The following is a 19667-nucleotide window of genomic DNA, read 5'->3' on the forward strand; positions in this document are numbered from 1 at the left end:
AATCATTCGGGATGTTTGTTGAAATAACAAAATACCGTTATTAGAGAGTAAATTTAATAGGATAATTCTGCACCACCCCAGGAAATAAACGGCGACTTAACTGCCAAACGTATTCTACAATGTTTCGAATTCTCCCTTTGAGCCGGCCGCGGTGGTCTAGCGGTTCTAGGCGCTCAGTCCGGAACCGCGCGACTGCCACGGTCGCAGGTTCGAATCCTGCCTCGGGCATGGATGTGTGTGATGTCCTTAGGTTAGTTAGGTTTAAGTAGTTCTAAGTTCTAGGGGACTGATGACCACAGATGTTAAGTCCCATAGTGCTCAGAGCCATTTGAACCATCTCCATTTGACTCGCCACAGCCATAAAACGTTCATTATCCGACGTGTTTCTTAAGCTAGCTACCAATGGGAATGCTCGCACTTCTAAAACGCGTTGGCATTAATACTGGGATCTGAATTACCACGCGTATGGGAAAATGGATTTTATTTGCATTCCAGTAAACGTGATTTGGATCGAAAGCGTAGCTACGATTAATATGCTGATGTATCGGCTGCAACTAGAACATTTCAAATAAAGAATATGGGGAATTATTTATGCGGCCCTCATCTTCACTAACTGTCGTAGCTATCTTCGTTGTTAGGATTTCGTCACCTAAATCGGTAAAAATGGAATGCTACTAGTCTCACTTTCTTGACCGTCTATCTGTCTATCGAACCCTTAAAACCCGTTTACCTCGAGTAGGGGTAGACCTAATAAAAAAGCGGAAATGTATCGCACTTCCTGTGGTATATGCCTCTTAGTGGTGTAAAAAAGTGAGCTTCTACGTCTACGAAATCTAAAGATACGGCCGTTTATGTAAAAAAAATTTACGCGAAAGGTCAAACCATGGCTCTGAGAACTATTCGACCAAACTGCTTAACTCATCAGTCCCCTGGACCTAGAACTACTTAAGCCTACCTAACCTAAGGACATCACACTTATCCATGCCCGAGATAGGATTCCAACTTCGACTGAAGCAACCGCGCGGTTCGTGACTGAAGCGCCTAGAACCGCTCGGCCACCACATCCGGCGAAACCCTTTTCACCTCAAGTATAATGATAATATATACTGTCTAGTGAGGATAAACTGTATTCGCCAGCAACTCACATCGTTTGATCACGGAACTTTTACGAAGATACATTCAAATTTTGTTCAAAGTCGTATGCGATATCCACTTCTGATGACGCTGGCACATACTGCAGTACCATAACAAGTAGTTAAGAATTTATTGTTATTGGTGCATGCACGAAACTTCATTTCAGTATCAATTTAACGCACCTAGGTGTTTGTCTATGGCTGAAAATATTGAACAAAAAATAAATAAACAGCAAACAACTTCGATGTTCAAATCAAATGTAACTCACATGTCGCAATTACAACATAATTTCATTGTTACATATACATGACTACATCTACAGGATTTCTTTGCAGTTCAGACTAACGTGCCTGGCAGAGGGTTCATCGAACCACTTTCGGACTACTTCTCTATCGTCCCATTCTTTAACAGCGTGCGGGATAAAGGACCATTTCAATCTTTCCTTACGAGCCCTGAATTACATTATCGCTATGATCATTTCTTCCTGTGTAAGAATTCGTAACGATCTGGGGTACTTTGCCTTACTAAAACAGTTATGATATCTCGATAAGCTGAAAACCATTTTTATTAATACAGTTCATACTAACTGCAGTTTCTTCTTTCATTTAACACACTAATCAGCATTAATATAGCCTTACACATGACTGAAAACAGTCTGACAAAGTTCGGATGGTTTTCAGTTTTACGCCTGTGCATATTATGTTGGTAGCACTTTGTCGCCTTACGTGTTATGCTGTGTAGCAGACTTCAAAGCTGTGCGGATCAGTATAACGAAAAGGCGAGGGGGCTCGATCGTTTTGTCCACGACTGTACATGTCCTGTGACTGTCTGTAGTCGTTCAATGTGCTCCGTTTTTTTCCCCACACGAGTGTTCTCTGACATCGATCTGTTGTAGAATTTTAGAACATCTTATTATAACGTGTTTTCTCCTCGTGTATCATGTCATTTCTGGAAACCCAGAATCTACTCTGTAGGAATGAACATGGATTCGGGAAACAGCGATCGTATGAGACCCATCTCGCTTTATTTGTTCCTGAGACGCAGAAAATATATTGAATACAGGCTCCCAGGTAGATGCCATTTTCCTTGACTTCAGGAAGGCATTCGATACAGTTCCGCACTGTCGCCTGATAAACAAAGTAAGAGCCTACGGAATATCAGAACAGCTGTGTGGCTGGATTCAAGAGTTTGTAGCAAACAGAACACAGCATGTTGTTTTCAATGGAGAGGCGTCTACAGACAAAGTAACCTCTGGCTTGCCGCAGGAGAGTTTTATGGGACCATTGCTTTACACAATATGTATAAATGACCTAGTAGATAGTTTCGGAAGTTCCATGCGGCTTTTCACGCATGATGCTGTATTATACAGAGAAGGTGCAGCATTAGAAAATTGCAGCGAAATGCAGGAAGATCTGCAGCAGATAGGCACTTGGTGCAGGGAGTGGCAACTGACCCTTAACATAGACAAATGTAATGTATTGCGAATACATAGAAAGAAGGATCATTTATTGTATGATTATATGATAGCGGAACAAACACTGGTAGCAGTTACTTCCGTAAAATATCTGGGAGTATGCGTACGGAACGATCTGCAGTGGAATGATCATATAAAATTAATTGTTGGTAAGGCGGGTGCCAAGTTGAGATTCATTGGGAGTAGTAGTCCATCAACAAAGGAGGTGGCTTACGAAACACTCGTTGAACTTGTACTTGAGGATTGCTCATCAGTGTGGGATCCGTACCAGATTGGGTTGACAGAGGAGATAGAGAGGATCCAAAGAAGAGCGGCGCGTTTCGTCACAGGGTTATTTGGTAAGCGTGATAGCGTTACGGAGATGTTTAGCAAACTCAAGTGGCAGACTCTGCAAGAGAGGCGCTCTGCATCGCGGTGTAGCTTGCTGTCCAGGTTTGGAGGGGTGCCTTTCTGGATGAGGTATCGAGTATACTGCTTCCCCCTACGTACACCTCCAGAGGAGATCATGAGTGTAAAATTGGAGAGATACGAGAGCGCACGGAGGCTTTCCGGCAGTCGTTCTTCCCGCGAACCATACGCGATTGGAACAGGAAAGGGAGGTAATGACAGTGGCACGTAAAGTGCCCTCCGCCACACACTGTTGGGTGGCTTGCGAATGTAGATGTAGGTGTACTGCGAAACTGTTCTGCGTGTCCTTACGCGTTAACTTCGAATTTTTTTTTTTATGTTTCTCGGTAAGAGATGCCCCCAGTACAGAACTCGGGGGTCACGTGTTATTGGGACAACCAGCAGGTGTTGAAGTGCGCGCGTGGTGTGCCCGCAGGAAGCTGCGCCGGCAGCGCGAGCGGCTGTGCCGGTTCACGGTGGGGCGGCTGCTGCCGCAGGGCGCCGACTGCGTCTTCCTCAACGGCTCGTCGACGCTGGCGCCGCCCTGGGACCTCGACTATCCGGACTGGCCCGTCGGCGGCGCCGCCGTCGGCCTCGGCGTCGGCGTGGGTGCCGCCAACTTCAGCAACGACACCGGCACAGGTAGGCTACCCGCCGTGCGTGGGCAAGGCTTACACTGGCTGCGGCGGCCACTTTTATTGACACGCTCTCTCACTCTGCTTTCGAATCGAGCTACACACAAATATCATCACTTGTTGTATCCTGAGGTTTGCCCAAGGCGTCTTATTCTCTAACTCATTTGGGAAAGCTTATAGACACTTAAAAATAACTGATTTTATCAGTGCATAAGTTATTACATTTTTGTTTTGCATGTTGGAGTTACGACTGCTACGAGTTCAATTATCGATAGCCATTTTTCATTTGTAGTTCACTACAGCTATTTTAGTTCATACACTACTGGCCATTAAAATTGTTACATCAAGAAGAAATGAACAAATGGACAAATATATTATTAAAATGTAGACTTTCACGGCCGGAAATATCATGTCCATTATAATTATCCGGGCTGTTATGCCGTGGTCGGTGGATGAATTCTGTGTCAATTCCCAACGTTTCGTCTCCGACTGCGGGAGACATCTTCAAGGGGGTCCGTAGCTCAATGGAACGTCCAACACACACATTGGCTCGCTACTGACTGCCGATAAACTTCGTGTCCGCGCGCTCCCACGCCGCGGCGTGATGTCACGTGTTTTGAAAACGTCAGTGCAATTGGCCGCTGTCCGTCGCCGTCGATCGCCGTTGCCATCACCCAGTAGTGGGCGGGTGGTACACATCTTCTTTAACACCGGCATCCATATGCCGTTTAATTTCACACCCTCCTCCTTACGGTTGAAATTATTTGGGTGTTTAGCGATTTCGATTGCCTCCCTGTAGAGCCTTTCGTAATATCCGCTTGTGGCCGCTAGTACTTGCGTCTCCTCGAAACGAATATTGTGGTTCCCTGGCTGGAAAGCATGCTCCGCAACAGCTGATCGTTCCGTTTCTCCTCTTCTGCAATTTCCCTTATGCTCTTCCAAACGTTTAGAAACATTTCTTTTAGTGGTACCCACATAAACATCACCACAGCTGCATGGGATCCTATACACTCCAGCTTTTTCCAGTGGTTTGCGAGCGTCCGTGGCAGGCTTAAGGTATTCCTTTATCTTCCTGGTGGGCTTACGGTAATATTCCGCTTCGTCAAGATCCTCCCTATTCTTTCCGTTACATTTTCAACAAACGTTGGGAATCGACACAGAATTCATCAACCGACCACGGCATAACAGCCCGGATAATTATAATGGACAAATATATTATTCCAGAACTGACATCACATTTTCACGGCAATTTGGGTGCATAGATCCTGAGAAATCAGTACCCAGAACAACTCCCTCTGGCCGTAATAACAGCCTTGATACGCATGGGCATTGAGGCAAACACAGCTTGGATGGCGTGTACAGGTACAGCTGCCCATGCAGCTTCAACACGATACCACAGTTCATCAAGTGTAGTGACTGGCTTATTGTGACGAGCCAGTTGCTCGGTCACGATTGACCAGATGTTGGTGAGAGATCTGGAGAATGTGCTGGCCAGGGCAGCAGTCGAACATTTTCTGTATCCAGAAAGGCCCGTACAGGACCTGCAACATGCGGTCGTGCATTATCCTGCTGAAATGTAGGGTTTCGCAGGGATTGAATGAAGGGTAGAACCACGGGTCGTAAAACATCTGAAATGTAACGTCCACTGTTCAAAGTGCCGTCAATGCGAACAAGAGGTGACCGAGACGGGTAACCGATGGCACTCCATACCATTACACCGGGTGACGCGCCAGTATGACGATTACGAATACACGCTTCCAATGTGAGTTCAAAGTGATGTCGCCAAACACGGATGCGACCATCACGATGCTGTAAACAGAACCGCGATTCATCCGAAAAAAATGACGTTTTGCCATTCGTGCACCCAGGTTCGTCATTGAGTGCACCATCGCAGGTGCTCCTGTCTGTGATGCAGCGTCAAGGGTAACCGCAGCAACGGTCTCTGAGCTGATAGTCCATGCTGCTGCAAACGTTGTCGAAGTGTTTCGGTTGTTGTCTTGCAAACGTCCCCATCTGCTGATTCAGGGATCGATACGTGGCTGAACGATCCGTTACAGCCATGCGGATAGGATGCCTGTCATCTCGACTGCTAGTGATCCGAGGCCGTTGGGATCCAGCACGGCGTTCCGTATTACCCTCCTGAACCCACCGATTGCATATTCTGCTAACAGTCATTGGATCTCGACCAATGCGAATAGCAATGTCGCGATACGATAAACCGCAATGGCGATGGGCTACAATCCGACGTTTATCAAAGTTGGAAACGTGATGGTACGCATTTCTCCTCCTTACACGAGGCATCACAACAACGTTTCACCAGGCAACGCCGGTCAACTGCTGTTTGTGTATGGGAAATCGGTTCGAAACTTTCCTCATGTAAATACGTTGTAGGTGTCGCCAGCGACGCCAACCTTGTGTGAATGCTCTGAAAAGCTAATCATTTGCATATCACAGCATCTTCTTGCTGTCGGTTAAATTTCGCGTCTGTAGCACGTCATCTTTGTGGTGTAGCTATTTTAATGGCCAATAGTGTAGTTTATATAATGTCATTTCGTCATTTGTATGTAGTGAGTGGAGCTGAAAACGCTGGCAAATGGAGTGACAAGTGGAGAAATCGGAACATCTCCGACATATTCGTCTCTTTGAGGCCAACAGTGGGGCGTCAGCATTGGAAATAGAAATATTAGCGCCGTGTATGGGGATAATGCCGTGGACAGAGCAAGGCAATAAAATTGTTTTCACGTTTTAAGGAGGACCTTTCTCACATTAGTGACGCTCCATGTTCAGTAAGACATTCGAGGTTCGACGCACATCGTTTAAATATATTAATCCACAATGGTCCACGTCAGTGTACGCGGGAAATGACAAATGTGATGAACTGTCGTCACTCCACCATCGTGACATTTGCATGCAGTGGGGAGGTTCAAAAATCATGTGGATAGATACTGCAGGCTTTAAGCCACAGTCAGAGAAATCAGCAGATGGTCATATGTGTGCCTCTGCTTGCTCGTCACTAATTGGCTCGTGAACAACACCGACCATTCCCCGGCTGTATCGTTACTGGCGACGAGCAGTGGTGTGCTTATGCATGGTTGAGCCCAAACGAAGAACCAGCTTCTCGTACAAAGACAGGCACTCATCCACAAAAGGTAACGTTACGCATCTGGTGGAATAATGACGGCGTGGTGCGCTACCAATTGCTTCCCCGAGATGTAACCATCGCTGCTGATATTTATCGCCAACAATTGGGATATCTTACAGACACAATCCAAGAACAACCTCCAGTAATGCGTGAATCAACGCTACTCCACGATAACGCCCGCTCGCATTCTGCTACTGACGAAGAACACTGGAGTTGGGATGGGAAGTTATTTCGCACCCACCTCAGTCACCTGACCCCCTCAGCTTTCATAGCCTCAATTATTGCAACAACATACTCTAACAACCCTACCACAACAAAGGTCAAAAGTTAATTATGATTGTAGTGTTGCTCACGCTGCTAAATATTGCATTTTCGGGCAACAACAAAGTTATATTATGTGGCAGGTGTCCTTAGAGCACAGTTAATAAAGTCATTTCTTGAAATAATGGATAAACTAGGCACTCACCTTTTCGTGTTTCCCACGCTGGTCTCGTTGTGAACTCATGGCTCAATCGTCGAAAATCTAGGTAGTGATGATTCCAAGCTCGGATGCAAAGAGGCCTAGGTGTTATTCTGCAGTATTCAAAAGTTTTATAGATGTGTTTCATAAACCATTTTTGAAGATTAAACTTTTGCAAGTTGGGACAATGGTGATGTAAAAAAGTAATCAGCACTCCTAATTTAAGTTACACTCCTTTTTTATTACTTTTGTTGCAATATCACGTAACTCGTTCCAAAACATCACTTCACAATATGAAACATACTTGAAAATATCTTCCTCACTGTTAAAGTTCACATTTCATAAACTGACTACAATTTGCGTCTTTTTAACATGACGACCAAAGCTTGACTCTCCAATAACCGCGTACGCGCCCAAAAATCAGAGTTACAAGTACGTCAGTGATCATAGTGACAAAAGAAAGAATACACATAAGAATAATATCACTTTAATATATACATATCGATGTATCGAAGTACCTCTACATTAATGAAATGAAATCTGAATGTTGTCACAGAAATATGTCAACTATTTTACAGAAACACAGTAGAATATTCTGGTATTGAGAGGTTGAGGTGAGGTGCCGTAATGGTTACGTAATTCAAGTACCATTACAATACCCACCAACTGCTGGTGACAGCTCCATTGTCCTGGTTGACCAATACGAACCTTTTTATTTTACAGAGTCGGTGCATGCCACCCCTCTCTCCTCACAGGGTCCATTGCTGCCACTCTCTGAGCTGTGGCAGATGATCTTGATAGCTCCTTATGTAGGTTTAGTGAATAACCAGCTCACCGCCTGCTCTAGTGTTCGTGCGGTTCTGGCGCTGCAGTCCGGAACCGCGGGACTGCTACGGTCGCAGGTTCGAATCCTGCCTCGGGCATGGGTGTGTGTGATGTCCTTAGGTTAGTTAGGTTTAAGTAGTTCTAAGTTCTAGGGGACTTATGACCTAAGATGTTGAGTCCCATAGTGCTCCGAGCCATTTGACCCATTTTTTGACAGTGCCCTCTTGTGTTGCGCAGCGGTGGTGCAGACGCCTCCCCCGCTGGGCCCAGTGCTGCCACCCTTCGAGCTGTGGCAGACGGTGCTGATCGCACTGTGCTTGGGCGCGTGTATCGTCCTCACCGTCGGCGGCAACATCCTCGTGCTGCTCGCCTTCATCGTAGACCGCACCATCCGACAGCCGTCCAACTACTTCATCGCCTCCCTCGCTGCTACGGACATGCTCATCGGTACGTACTATAATGGTCGCCTAGTCGTAGATATTGCTATAATCGCACTATTTCACTCCTATTTACGGAGCTTGTTAGCATCTGATGTTAGGTTGGCGCCATTAAAATGCATTGTGGTAATCGCTGCTGCTTGCTGGATCGCTGCTGTGTCTCGATGCTAATGCTGGCTCTAAATCTGGTCGTCTAGGGGTAAAAAGATGAGGTTCCGTGTTATTGATGTGCTTTTGATGATAAATAATGAGCGAAACCAACAAATATTTAAACTTCAAATATTTATTACTCTGGTGGCCATCTTAATTCCACTATCATCTTAATTCCACTATCCACCAAAGACAATGACACAACACAAAGTAGCACTTCTTTTACATGTTCTTTGCAATGTTTATCCTCCTCGAACAATAACACACATACACTTTACCAAAGTGACATTCAGACTCCGCTCCTGACCCTTCTTGCTGCTTGTATTTATAACCTCGTCAAAGAACTACTGAAAAGAGATATAGTTTATAAGTCACATGTACATCTGTTATCGTAATTTGTGAGGAAAAGTTATTAATTTATATCGAGTGACATAATATAACAGGTTATTAAAATGACAGACAGATTTGTTGACGTGACAGAATAATTCTTTGTTGCAAAAAGGCCGTTTTTTAGAAGTTTGTCAGCTGACTTCTCTAATTTGAATAAACAAGTAAATAACATGAATTATTAAGAATTAAATTGGTTTTCGTCGAAAATAGGAGTGTTCACGTGAATACTGAGTGAAAACGGTCCTATTGAACAAATAGGTTTCACTGGGTGATTTTTATTTAAGGAGATCCAAAATACGTAAGGTGACCATTATTTTTCGTACTTCATATTAATTATTTAAGATGAACTTAGTGTTTTTACATGATGACATTTGCTGTATCAGTGATCAAGTGATATTAACTTTTGTGTGGGTCAGTTATTCAGTATAATTTAATGGGTTGATTATTTATGGAGAGATGTTATGCAATCATTGTTAACATACACAATAACTTTTCTATAATCATAAATACTCGTTACACTGGTTGAATTTGGAGGGTATCGCATACTTCGGTAAAGTAAAGCCTTTAATAGGTTCCGTTACAGTACTCTCCAGCAATTTCACACTCCCCCACACTGCTTCAAACTATTTCATGGCGCCAGTTACTCTGTAATGCCTGGCAGAGGATTCTAGTCAAGCATGATCAAGTAACAACAGAAATGTTAAAAACAATGAAATATGTAGGAACAGACTGGGGTGACAAGAAATTAATGAGGGCATTCTATTTACAACCTAGAACAGCAGTGAGGCCACAGGAGGAACAAAAAAGACGGTACAGCTTAGAAGAGCGATATGAGAGAACATTGTCCCATTTAGTAGGCGAGACCAGTGCAAGTTAACGATTGGGATAAGATGACTAATCACATGGTTTAAGTTCATGCTTTTAGGTAGCACGACCATAAGGATACTATTAATGTTTCAATGTAGGCAAGTGTAATGTGCTCCGAACACATAGAAAGAAAGATCCTTCATCATTTAGCTACAATATAGCAGGTCAGCAACTGGAAGCAGTTAATTCCAAAAATTATCTGGGAGTAGGCACTAGGAGTGATTGAAAATGGAATGACCATATAAAGTCGATCGACGGAAAAGCAGATGCCAGACTGAGATTCATTGGAAGAATCCTAAGCAAATGCAATCCGAAAACAAAGGAAGTAGGTTACAGTACACTTGTTCGCCCACTGCTTGAATATTGTTCACCAGTGTGGGATCCGTACCAGATAGGGTTGATAGAAGAGATACAGAAAATCCAAGGGAGAGCAGCGCGCTTCGTTACGGAGATGATAGATAAACTCCAGTGGAAGACTCTGCACGAGAGACGCTCAATAGCTCGGTAAGGGCTTTCGTTGAAGTTTCGAGAACATACGTTCACCGAGGAGTCAAGCGGTGTATTGCTCCCTCCTACGTATATCTCGCGAAGAGACCATGAGGATAAAATCAGAGAGATTAGAGCTCACACAGAGGCATACCGACAATCCTTCTTTCCACGAACAATGCGAGACTGGAATAGAAGGGAGAAGCGATAGAGGCACTCGAAGTACCCTCCGCCACACACCGTCAGATGGCTTGCGGAGTATGGATGTAGATGTAGAAGGCAAGACGATAAAAAGTCGCACAGTGGTGCTGCTGTCGCCAGTTCAGTGTGTGATAGGCAATTTTAGTGTACGTTATCTGAAGTGCTACAATTTTCAATGCGTTCCGTATAAGCTCTTGTGGAATACAATTACGCTCCATTTGTTTCACAGCCACTATTAATTCATGTCCTATTCTTGTTAAGCCCGCTCCAAAAATTAAAAGACTTTTGACGTAGCCAACTGGGGCAAGATGAGTGGGATAAGTTTGACGACCACGTCGTCCGCTGTACGTCTACTGAGTACCGCTTACTACAAAACAGCTACTGTTAGTAATACAATTAATATGTTCAAAAATGTGGCATCGAGCCGTATAATCCTCCTGTGCTTAATGAGGATGATTTAGCTGCTGCCAAAAATACGAATCGAATTTTTAAGGACCACCTCAGGCTGCAGCAACTAAGAACCAAACCACAGCAGTTCGTAATGAACCTCCTGACAGAACATCAGGTAGAGCAAAATGAAGTATTAGTACCTTCAACAATTTGTGTTCCTGTAGAGCCGAAGTAATTTTGGTTTCAAACCACATCATGCACAAAAACAGAATAGCCACTGTACGCAAAGCACAAATGTTTTAACAAGCTGGCCTACAAAACAGTTGTTGCTTGGTAACGAAACATACAAGGTGGGACAAGGTAGTTTAAAGCAACAGAGAAAAGTTTCGAAGAAAGTGCGATACGGTCTCCAGTATGTGATGGGGTCTGCTCCGACCCTCCACCAGAAAACGGGTGAAAGTGCTGCAGTTGCAACCCATGTGGCGTTAGGACTGTACGAATTCTAAAGAAGGAATCTCTGCGTGAGGTTGTTAGGAATGAACGGTGCACAGATAACTTAGTCTTGGTACTGACTTCCTTCTTGCATAAGAGAGTAGATCGTAGCTGAGCGCTCACTGCATTAGCTTTGCTACACCTCGCTTCCAGTTCTTTCACTATGTTGCCATCCTGTGAGAATATGCATCCTAAGTACTTGAAACCGACCACCTGTTCTAACTTTGTTCCTCCTATTTGGCACTCAATCCGTTTATATTTCTTTCCCACTGACATTACTTTCGTTTTGGAGATGCTAATCTTCATACCATAGTCCTTACACTTCTGATCTAGCTCTGAAATATTACTTTGCAAGCTTTCAATCGAATCTGCCATCACCACGAAGTCATCCGCATATGCAAGACTGCTTATTTTGTGTTCACATATCTTAATCTCACCCAGCCAGTCTATTGTTTTCAACATATGATCCATAAATAATATGAACAACAGTGGAGACAGGTTGCAGCCTTGTCTTACCCCTGAAACTACTCTGAACCATGAACTCAATTTACCGTCAACTCTAACTGCTGCCTGACTATCCATGTAAAGACCTTTAATTGCTTGCAAAAGTTTGCCTCCTATTCCATAATCTTGTAGAACAGACAATAACTTCCTCCTAGGAACCCGGTCATATGCCTTTTCTAGATCTATAAAGCATAGATACAATTCCCAGTTCCACTCATAACACTTCTCCATTATTTGCCGTGAGCTAAAGATCTGGTCCTGACAACCTCTAAGAGGCCTAAACCCACACTGATTTTCATCCAATTGGTCCTCAACTAATACTCCCACTTGCCTTTCAACAACACCTGAGAAGATTTTACCCACAATGCTGATTAAAGAGATACCTCTGTAGTTGTTACAATCTTTTCTGTTTCCATGTTTAAAGACTGGTGTGATTACTGCTTTTGTCCAGTCTGATGGAACCTGTTACGACTCCCAGGCCATTTCAATTATCCTGTGTAGCCATTTAAGACCTGACATTCCACTGTATTTGATGAGTTCCGACTTAATTTCATCCACCCCAGCCGCTTTATTGCACTGCAATCTATTGACCATTTTTTCCACTTCCTCAAATGTGATCCTATTTCCATCATCATTCCTATCCCATTCTACCTCGAAATCTGAAACATTACTGATCGCATTTTCACCTACATTGAGCAACTCTTCAAAATATTCCCTCCATCTGCCCAAGGCATCCACAGGATTCACCAGCAGTTTTCCTGACCTGTCCAAAATACTTGTCATTTCCTTCTTACCTCCCTTTCGAAGACTGCTAATTACACTCCAGAATTGTTTTCCAGCAGCTTGACCCATAGTCTCCAACCTGTTTCCAAAGTCTTCCCACGATTTCTTCTTGGATGCTGCAATTATCTGTTTGGCTTTGTTTCTTTCTTCAACATAACTTTCTCTGTCTACCTGGGTTCTGGTATGTAGCCATTTTTGATACGCCTTCTTTTTCCTTTTACAGGCTGCCTTGACTGTATCATTCCACCAAGCTGTTTGCTTCATCCTACTTTTACACACTACTGTTCCAAGACATTCTTTAGCCACTTCTAGTACTGTGTCCCTGTACCTTGTCCATTCCTTTTCCAATGACTGTAATTGACTACATTCAACTAACTGGTACCTTCCTGAGATCGCTGTTATGTACTTGTGCCTGATTTCCTTATCCAACGGTAAAAATAAAATAAGTAAAACAGAGTACCTCCTGTAGTCAGAGTTTCCCTTCACTGTCGTAACACATCACACGTATTCTGCCATAGTTTGTAAACACTGAAAGGAACCTGTGATCACTGGAGGTACTTATTTTGTTATACGTTTGTTATAAGTTTTGTTATACGTTTAGTTTTGTGTCAAAAGAAACCCAAAACCATGTTCTGCTATAGCGTTTTGTTTCTGCACTAGACAGTGCCACAAGTTCCTTCATAAAATTATAACACAACACACACACACACACACGTCATACTGGCAAATATGTATTGTAATAGTTGTGATACTAAATGTAGCACTTCTGCTACTAAATGTAACTGGGTTTTCTCTTATGATGCTGTCAACTGTCAGGATGAGCATTCTAAAGCATTCTGTCAGGGTGAAAATATTAAATTAATCAATTTTTCTCTCTTAACAACATGTGGGCAGGGTGGGTTCTTCGTTGGCTCGAGTATGAGGTAGAATGAAACAGCATTTTTACATAAGATAACTTTTATTGAAAGTTTCGTACAACTGTATCTTACTGGATGTTCTGGTTCGGAGAGCGGCAGCTGTGTCGTTTGCGTAGCCTTCTTCTGCGGCAGCGGCGGCGGCGGCGTCTGATTACGCGTAGCGGTGTGTACCTCGTGTCGCCGTCTCGCCCAGCTGACCGGAGACGCGCAGCGCGAGGTGGCCCGTTTAATTATTGCGAGCGAAGTCGTGCATCGGATGGTGATACCTTGGATGTGGCGTCCCAGTGTTTCTCTTCTCTAAGCGGCCGCGTGTGTTGTGCGTCGGCCAGCGGAGTGGCGCGGCGGGGGAAGGCCAGTGTCCCGGACTCGAACAACGGACTCCCGCTTGCCAGTCTTCGGCTGTCAGATCTTCATCCCAGCTCACAGGTGACTGCTGATGTGAGGCCGTCTCCTTCCCGTCCTCACGAGTCACCCGGGTACGTAAAGATCAGACTTCAAATACCTTTTAACTTCTGTCTTCTGGCGCCGAGGCTGCTGCTTGCTATTCCATTACAGCGGCGGACTTGGTGCGTTTGTGCATGATGCAGTCTCTTCTTGCATGACGGTCTTCAGCACCGAAACTGACTGAAAACAACTGCTACGCTTCTTCACTTCTTCGTCTTCTTCGTGTCCGTCTCCGTCTCCGTCCGTCGGGCCCACCGCGTCTCGCGTATTTATTCACTTCAGTTCACTGGAGGTGAACGACTTCACGGCTATTGCCTCTTCTGTCACGTTGAAAAGCTTCTCGAAGAATCTTCTTAACGTCGGTCATTGGCTCTTGGGATGTAGGCGAGGGCCTTTGCTCACATGTGACAACTGAGAAACACGTGAGCCGGTCATTGCCTCTTCTGTCACGTTGAAAAGCTTCTCGAAGAATCTTCTTAACGTCGGTCATTGGCTCTTGGGATGTAGGCGAGGGCCTTTGCTCACATGTGACAACTGAGAAACACGTGAGCCGGTCATTGCCTCTTCTGTCACGTTGAAAAGCTTCTCGAAGAATCTTCTTAACGTCGGTCATTGGCTCTTGGGATGAAGGCGAGGGCCTTTGCTCACATGCGACAACTGAGAAACACGTGAGCCGGTCGGGCGATGCCCTGTCGGCTGAATCGACAGCGCCCGCTTATGTGGAACTTGCTGACTTCATGGTCATTGTCTCTTCTGTTCTGTCCACTGTTTGCCAGTATGTAACTCTCTAAACTAAACCAAGTTTTTCATTTATATTCTAATTTCTACTTCACCTTGATTTCACTAATTTATTTACTTAAGTACCACTCAACAGTATATCCACCTGATGATGGAGGTCTAAACCTCGAAACGCTTCGTGGAGATAAATAAACAGTGACTGATAGTAAACTCGTTGTTTCATTTAATGTAAAGAACAGTCACGGTGAAGCCTAACCTAAAATGTTCGCATTTAGGTGTTCACGTAGTTCACTATTGTCAGGGTGTGTTCGAGTTCTATCATAGGTCCCACAGAAGCCCAACTCAGTGTACCTCATAGCATAATCCTGCTCTCGCCGTCCTGGATCTGAGGCGCAGTGCACGGTTCTAGCAGCCATTCGTCTGGATGTGTAATGACGCAACCATCGACCTGTTGTAACAAAAAAATGCGATTCATTCGACTGGCGACACGTTTCTATTGGTCCACGGGAGAAAGTGATGCTGTGCACACTGCAATCGTAACTGACGATGTCGTCAGGTCAACACGGGTACAAGTAGGGTCGTGTGCTGTGGAGCACCGTGTTCAATAGTGGCCTTTGAACCTTCTGAAACACTTGTGCCTGCAATAACATTGCACTCTGACATCAAATCTGCCACAGATCGATGGCTGTCCTGTATTACACAGTGGGGCAACCTCCGACCTTTTGTGATGAGACGTGGTCGACCGAATAGTAGCGGCTCCGGTCAAAGAAAACCATCATAACGACCGGGAGAGCGGTGTGCTGACCACACGCCTCTCCTATCTGCATCCTCAGATGAGGAGGACACGGCGGTCGGATGGTACCGGTAGGCCACTTGTGCTCTGAAGACGGAGTGCAGCTGCTGCTGTTGCTACGCGTTATTCCGCCACACAGCCTATGCGTTATTCCAGCAACGGCCTTGCCGCATGCCGGCCGCGGTGGTCTAGCGGTTCAGGCGCTCAGTCCGGAACCGCGCGACTGCTACGGTCGCAGGTTCGAATCCTGCCTCGGGCATGGATGTGTGTGATGTCCTTAGGTTAGTTAGGTTTAAGTAGTTCTAAGTTCTAGGGGACTGATGACCATAGAAGTTAAGTCCCATAGTGCTCAGAGCCATTTGAACCTTGCCGCATGGATACACCGGTTCCTGTCAGATCACCGAAGTTAAGCGCTGTCGGGCGTGGCTGGCACTTGGATGGGTGACCATCCGGGCCACCATGCGCTGTTGCCATTTTTCAAGGTACACTCAGCCTCGTGATGCCAATTGAGGAGCTACTCGACCGAATAGTAGCGGCTCCGGTCAAAGAAAACCATCATAACGACCGGGAGAGCGGTGTGCTGACCACACGCCTCTCCTATCTGCATCCTCATCTGAGGAGGACACGGCGGTCGGATGGTCCCAGTGGGCCACTTGTGCCCTGAAGACGGAGTGCTGCTGCTGCTGTTGCTACGCGCTATTCCGCCATCCTTCAGCCACTTTCCACAGGTGCTCACGACAGTAGTACGCCAACAGGCGACCACATTCGCCGTTTCAGAGATTGTCGTTTCCGGCCGCAGCACCGCAACAATGTGTCCTTTGTCAAAACCGCTTACATCAGTAGAGTTCCGCATTTGGGCCCGTATCTTCGCTATAATGACTGCGCAGTCGTCTCCCTTCCGCTTACGTTCTTTCCCTACTGTCTCACGTGCCCGCAACATCACCAGGAGGCATTCAACCTTGCGGTGGGCAGCGGTCGTAATGTTTTGGCTCATCAGTGTATTTCACGAGATATGACGTGATAAGCATTGAGATCCGTAGAAAACAATCTTTTCTTAAAACGTATCTACTTCCTTATACTGAGAGAGTTTATGGACTTGCAAAAAACCTCATACGTAATTTCAAACCTTTTCTAAATTTTTCACGCTTATATGCTCAACGACAAATTTTAAAAAATTAACTTTTTAATCCACAATGGTAGCAGTTATTGTTCCTTTACTGGGTGTGACATTAACCGCTACCAGTCACAGTATACGGTCATTTTATTTAACACACGACCGGTTTCTGGCTTGCGCCCCTTGTGGTTTACCTTCAGGTACAAGTTTCCATGTTCAGTGTTGGAGACAAATAAAGCTCGTGTATCCGTATCGTTTCTACATTATATTTATCAAATTTGTTACAAAAATATTTAGTTTTTTACACGTTAACTGTATATTGCAAATGCCAGACTGAGATTCATTGGAAGAATCGTAAGGAAATGCAATCCGAAAACAAAGGAAGTAGGTTACAGTGCACTTGTTCGCCCACTGATTGAATATTACTCACCAGTGTGGGGTCCGTACCAGATAGGGTTGATACAAGAGATACAGAAGATCCAACGGAGAACAGCGCGCTTCGTTACAGGATCATTTAGTAATCGCGAAAGCGTTACGGAGATGATAGATAAACTCCAGTGGAAGACTCTGCAGGAGAGGCGCTCAGTAGCTCGGTACGGGCTTTTGTTGAAGTTTCGAGAACATACCTTCAGCGAGGAGTCAAGCAGTATATTGCTCCCTCCTACGTATATCTCGCGAAGATACCATGAGGATAAAATCAGAGAGATAGGAGCCCACACGGAGGCAAGCCGACAATCTTTCTTTCCGCGAACAGTACGAGACTGGAATAGAAGGGAGAACCGATAGAGGTACTCAAAGTACCCTCCGCCACACACCGTCAGGTGGCTTGCGGAGTATGGATGTAGATGTAGATGTAGATATTAGTCACCGTTATAATTACTTCCACACTATGCCTTTAAATATTAGTAACTTCAGACACACATGCATTCACAGTGACATTTGAACGTGACTGTTTCATACATGGTTGTTTGTTTTCCTGGTTGCGTATAAAGAGACAGCGTTATTCTATGGTTACATGTTGGCAGAAAAATGACTAGAACGAGTCGCATGAGTTACATATCTGTTCGCATACATAAGATGCGATTTAAGGTGGAACGATCCGAAGTAAGGTATGCTCTGACTACGTTTACATTTATTTTTAAAGGTCTTAGCAAGAGCTCAAGTAACGGAAACTGATGTATGACGGAAGCAAGGAGAAGGGGGAGGCCTTAAATGATAAATTATGTTGATTGTGTGGGAAAAGGTCCGGTGGTAGGGGTGCGGCGCCACTTGATAAGTCGCTTGTATGGAAAAATGTTCTCGAAGAGACCCTGAATGTAGTTCTGACACAGAGGAGGTAGCTTAGAAAACCCTAGTTCGACCAATACTTGAATATTGGTCGCCAGTCTAGGACCCATACCGGATAGAACATAGAATAAATATTCAGGGTGACAATTATTGAACAATATTTTCATATTGTTCTTCTGAATGGCTTGTGGTAGGACTTTCAAACTGCACGGTTGGCTGCGGGGCATGATGGGAATTAGTATAAGCATGTATGGTTTAGTTTAGCGACGTAGCCCACTGTCGTTTGAATGGAGTCGTGAATCAGAAAATTGGCGCATATTGGGGACTGAGGTTCCGCATTTCGCAATCGAGATGTATCTTCACCCTCAACGGGTGACTGTGTGGTGTGCAATGTCAAACTACGAGGTGCATTCAAGTTCTAAGGCATCCGATTTTTTTTTCTAATTAACTACTCACCCGAAATCGATGAAACTGGCGTTACTTCTCGACGTAATCGCCCTGCAGACGTACACATTTTTCACAACGCTGACGCCATGATTCCATGGCAGCGGCGAAGGCTTCTTTAGGAGTCTGTTTTGACCACTGAAAAATCGCTGAGGCAATAGCAGCACGACTGTTGAATGTGCGGCCGCGGAGAGTGTCTTTCATTGTTGGAAAAAGCCAAAAGCCACTAGGAGCCAGGTCAGGTGAGTAGGGAGCATGAGGAATCACTTCAAAGTTGTTATCACGAAGAAACTGTTGCGTAACGTTAGCTCGATGTGCGGGTGCGTTGTCTTGGTGAAACAGCACAAGCGCAGCCATTCCCGGACGTTTTTGTTGCAGTGCAGGAAGTAATTTGTTCTTCAAAACATTTTTGTAGGATGCACCTGTTACCGTATTGCCCTTTGGAACGCAATGGGCAAGGATTACGCCCTCGCTGTCCCAGAACATGGACACCATCATTTTTTCAGCACTGGCGGTTACCCGAAATTTTTTTGGTGGCGGTGAATCTGTGTGCTTCCATTGAGCTGACTGGCGCTTTGTTTCTGGATTGAAAAATGGCATCCACGTCTCATCCACTGTCACAACCGACGAAAAGAAAGTCCCATTCGTGCTGTCGTTGCGCGTCAACATTGCGTGGCAACATGCCACACGGGCAGCCGTGTGGTCGTCCGTCAGCATTCGTGGCACCCACCTGGATGACACTTTTCGCATTTTCAGGTCGTCATGCAGGATTGTGTGCACAGAACCCACAGAAATGCCAACTGTGGAGGCGATCTGTTCAACAGTCATTCGGCGATCCCCCAAAACAATTCTCTCCACTTTCTCGACCATGTCGTCAGACCAGCTTGTGCGAGCCCGAGGTTGTTTCAGTTTGTTGTCACACTATGTTCTGCCTTCATTAAACTGTCGCACCCACGAACGCACTTTCGACACATCCATAACTCCATCACCACATGTCTCGTTCAACTGTCGATGAATTTCAATTGGTTTCACACCACGCAAATTCAGAAAACGAATGATTGCACGCTGTTCAAGTAAGGAAAACGTTGCCATTTTAAGTATTTAAAACAGTTCTCATTCTCGCCGCTGGCGGTAAAATTCCATCTGCCGTACGGTGGTGCCATCTCTGGGACG

General features: G+C 45.0%; 1 protein-coding gene across 1 annotated transcript in view; it reads left to right on the forward strand.

Moving 5' to 3' along the window:
* Nucleotides 1-19667, forward strand: part of LOC126109504 (5-hydroxytryptamine receptor 2A) — a 285596-nt gene that overhangs the window by 153448 nt on the left and 112481 nt on the right. The window contains exons 2-3 of the mRNA XM_049914527.1: nucleotides 3432-3637; nucleotides 8295-8504. Of these exons, the coding sequence (XP_049770484.1) occupies nucleotides 3432-3637; nucleotides 8295-8504 (416 nt within the window). The remainder of the gene's footprint in view (nucleotides 1-3431; nucleotides 3638-8294; nucleotides 8505-19667) is intronic.

The sequence above is a fragment of the Schistocerca cancellata genome, chromosome 12 (genome assembly GCF_023864275.1).
Source record: "Schistocerca cancellata isolate TAMUIC-IGC-003103 chromosome 12, iqSchCanc2.1, whole genome shotgun sequence".
NCBI classification, from domain to species: Eukaryota; Metazoa; Arthropoda; class Insecta; order Orthoptera; family Acrididae; genus Schistocerca; species Schistocerca cancellata.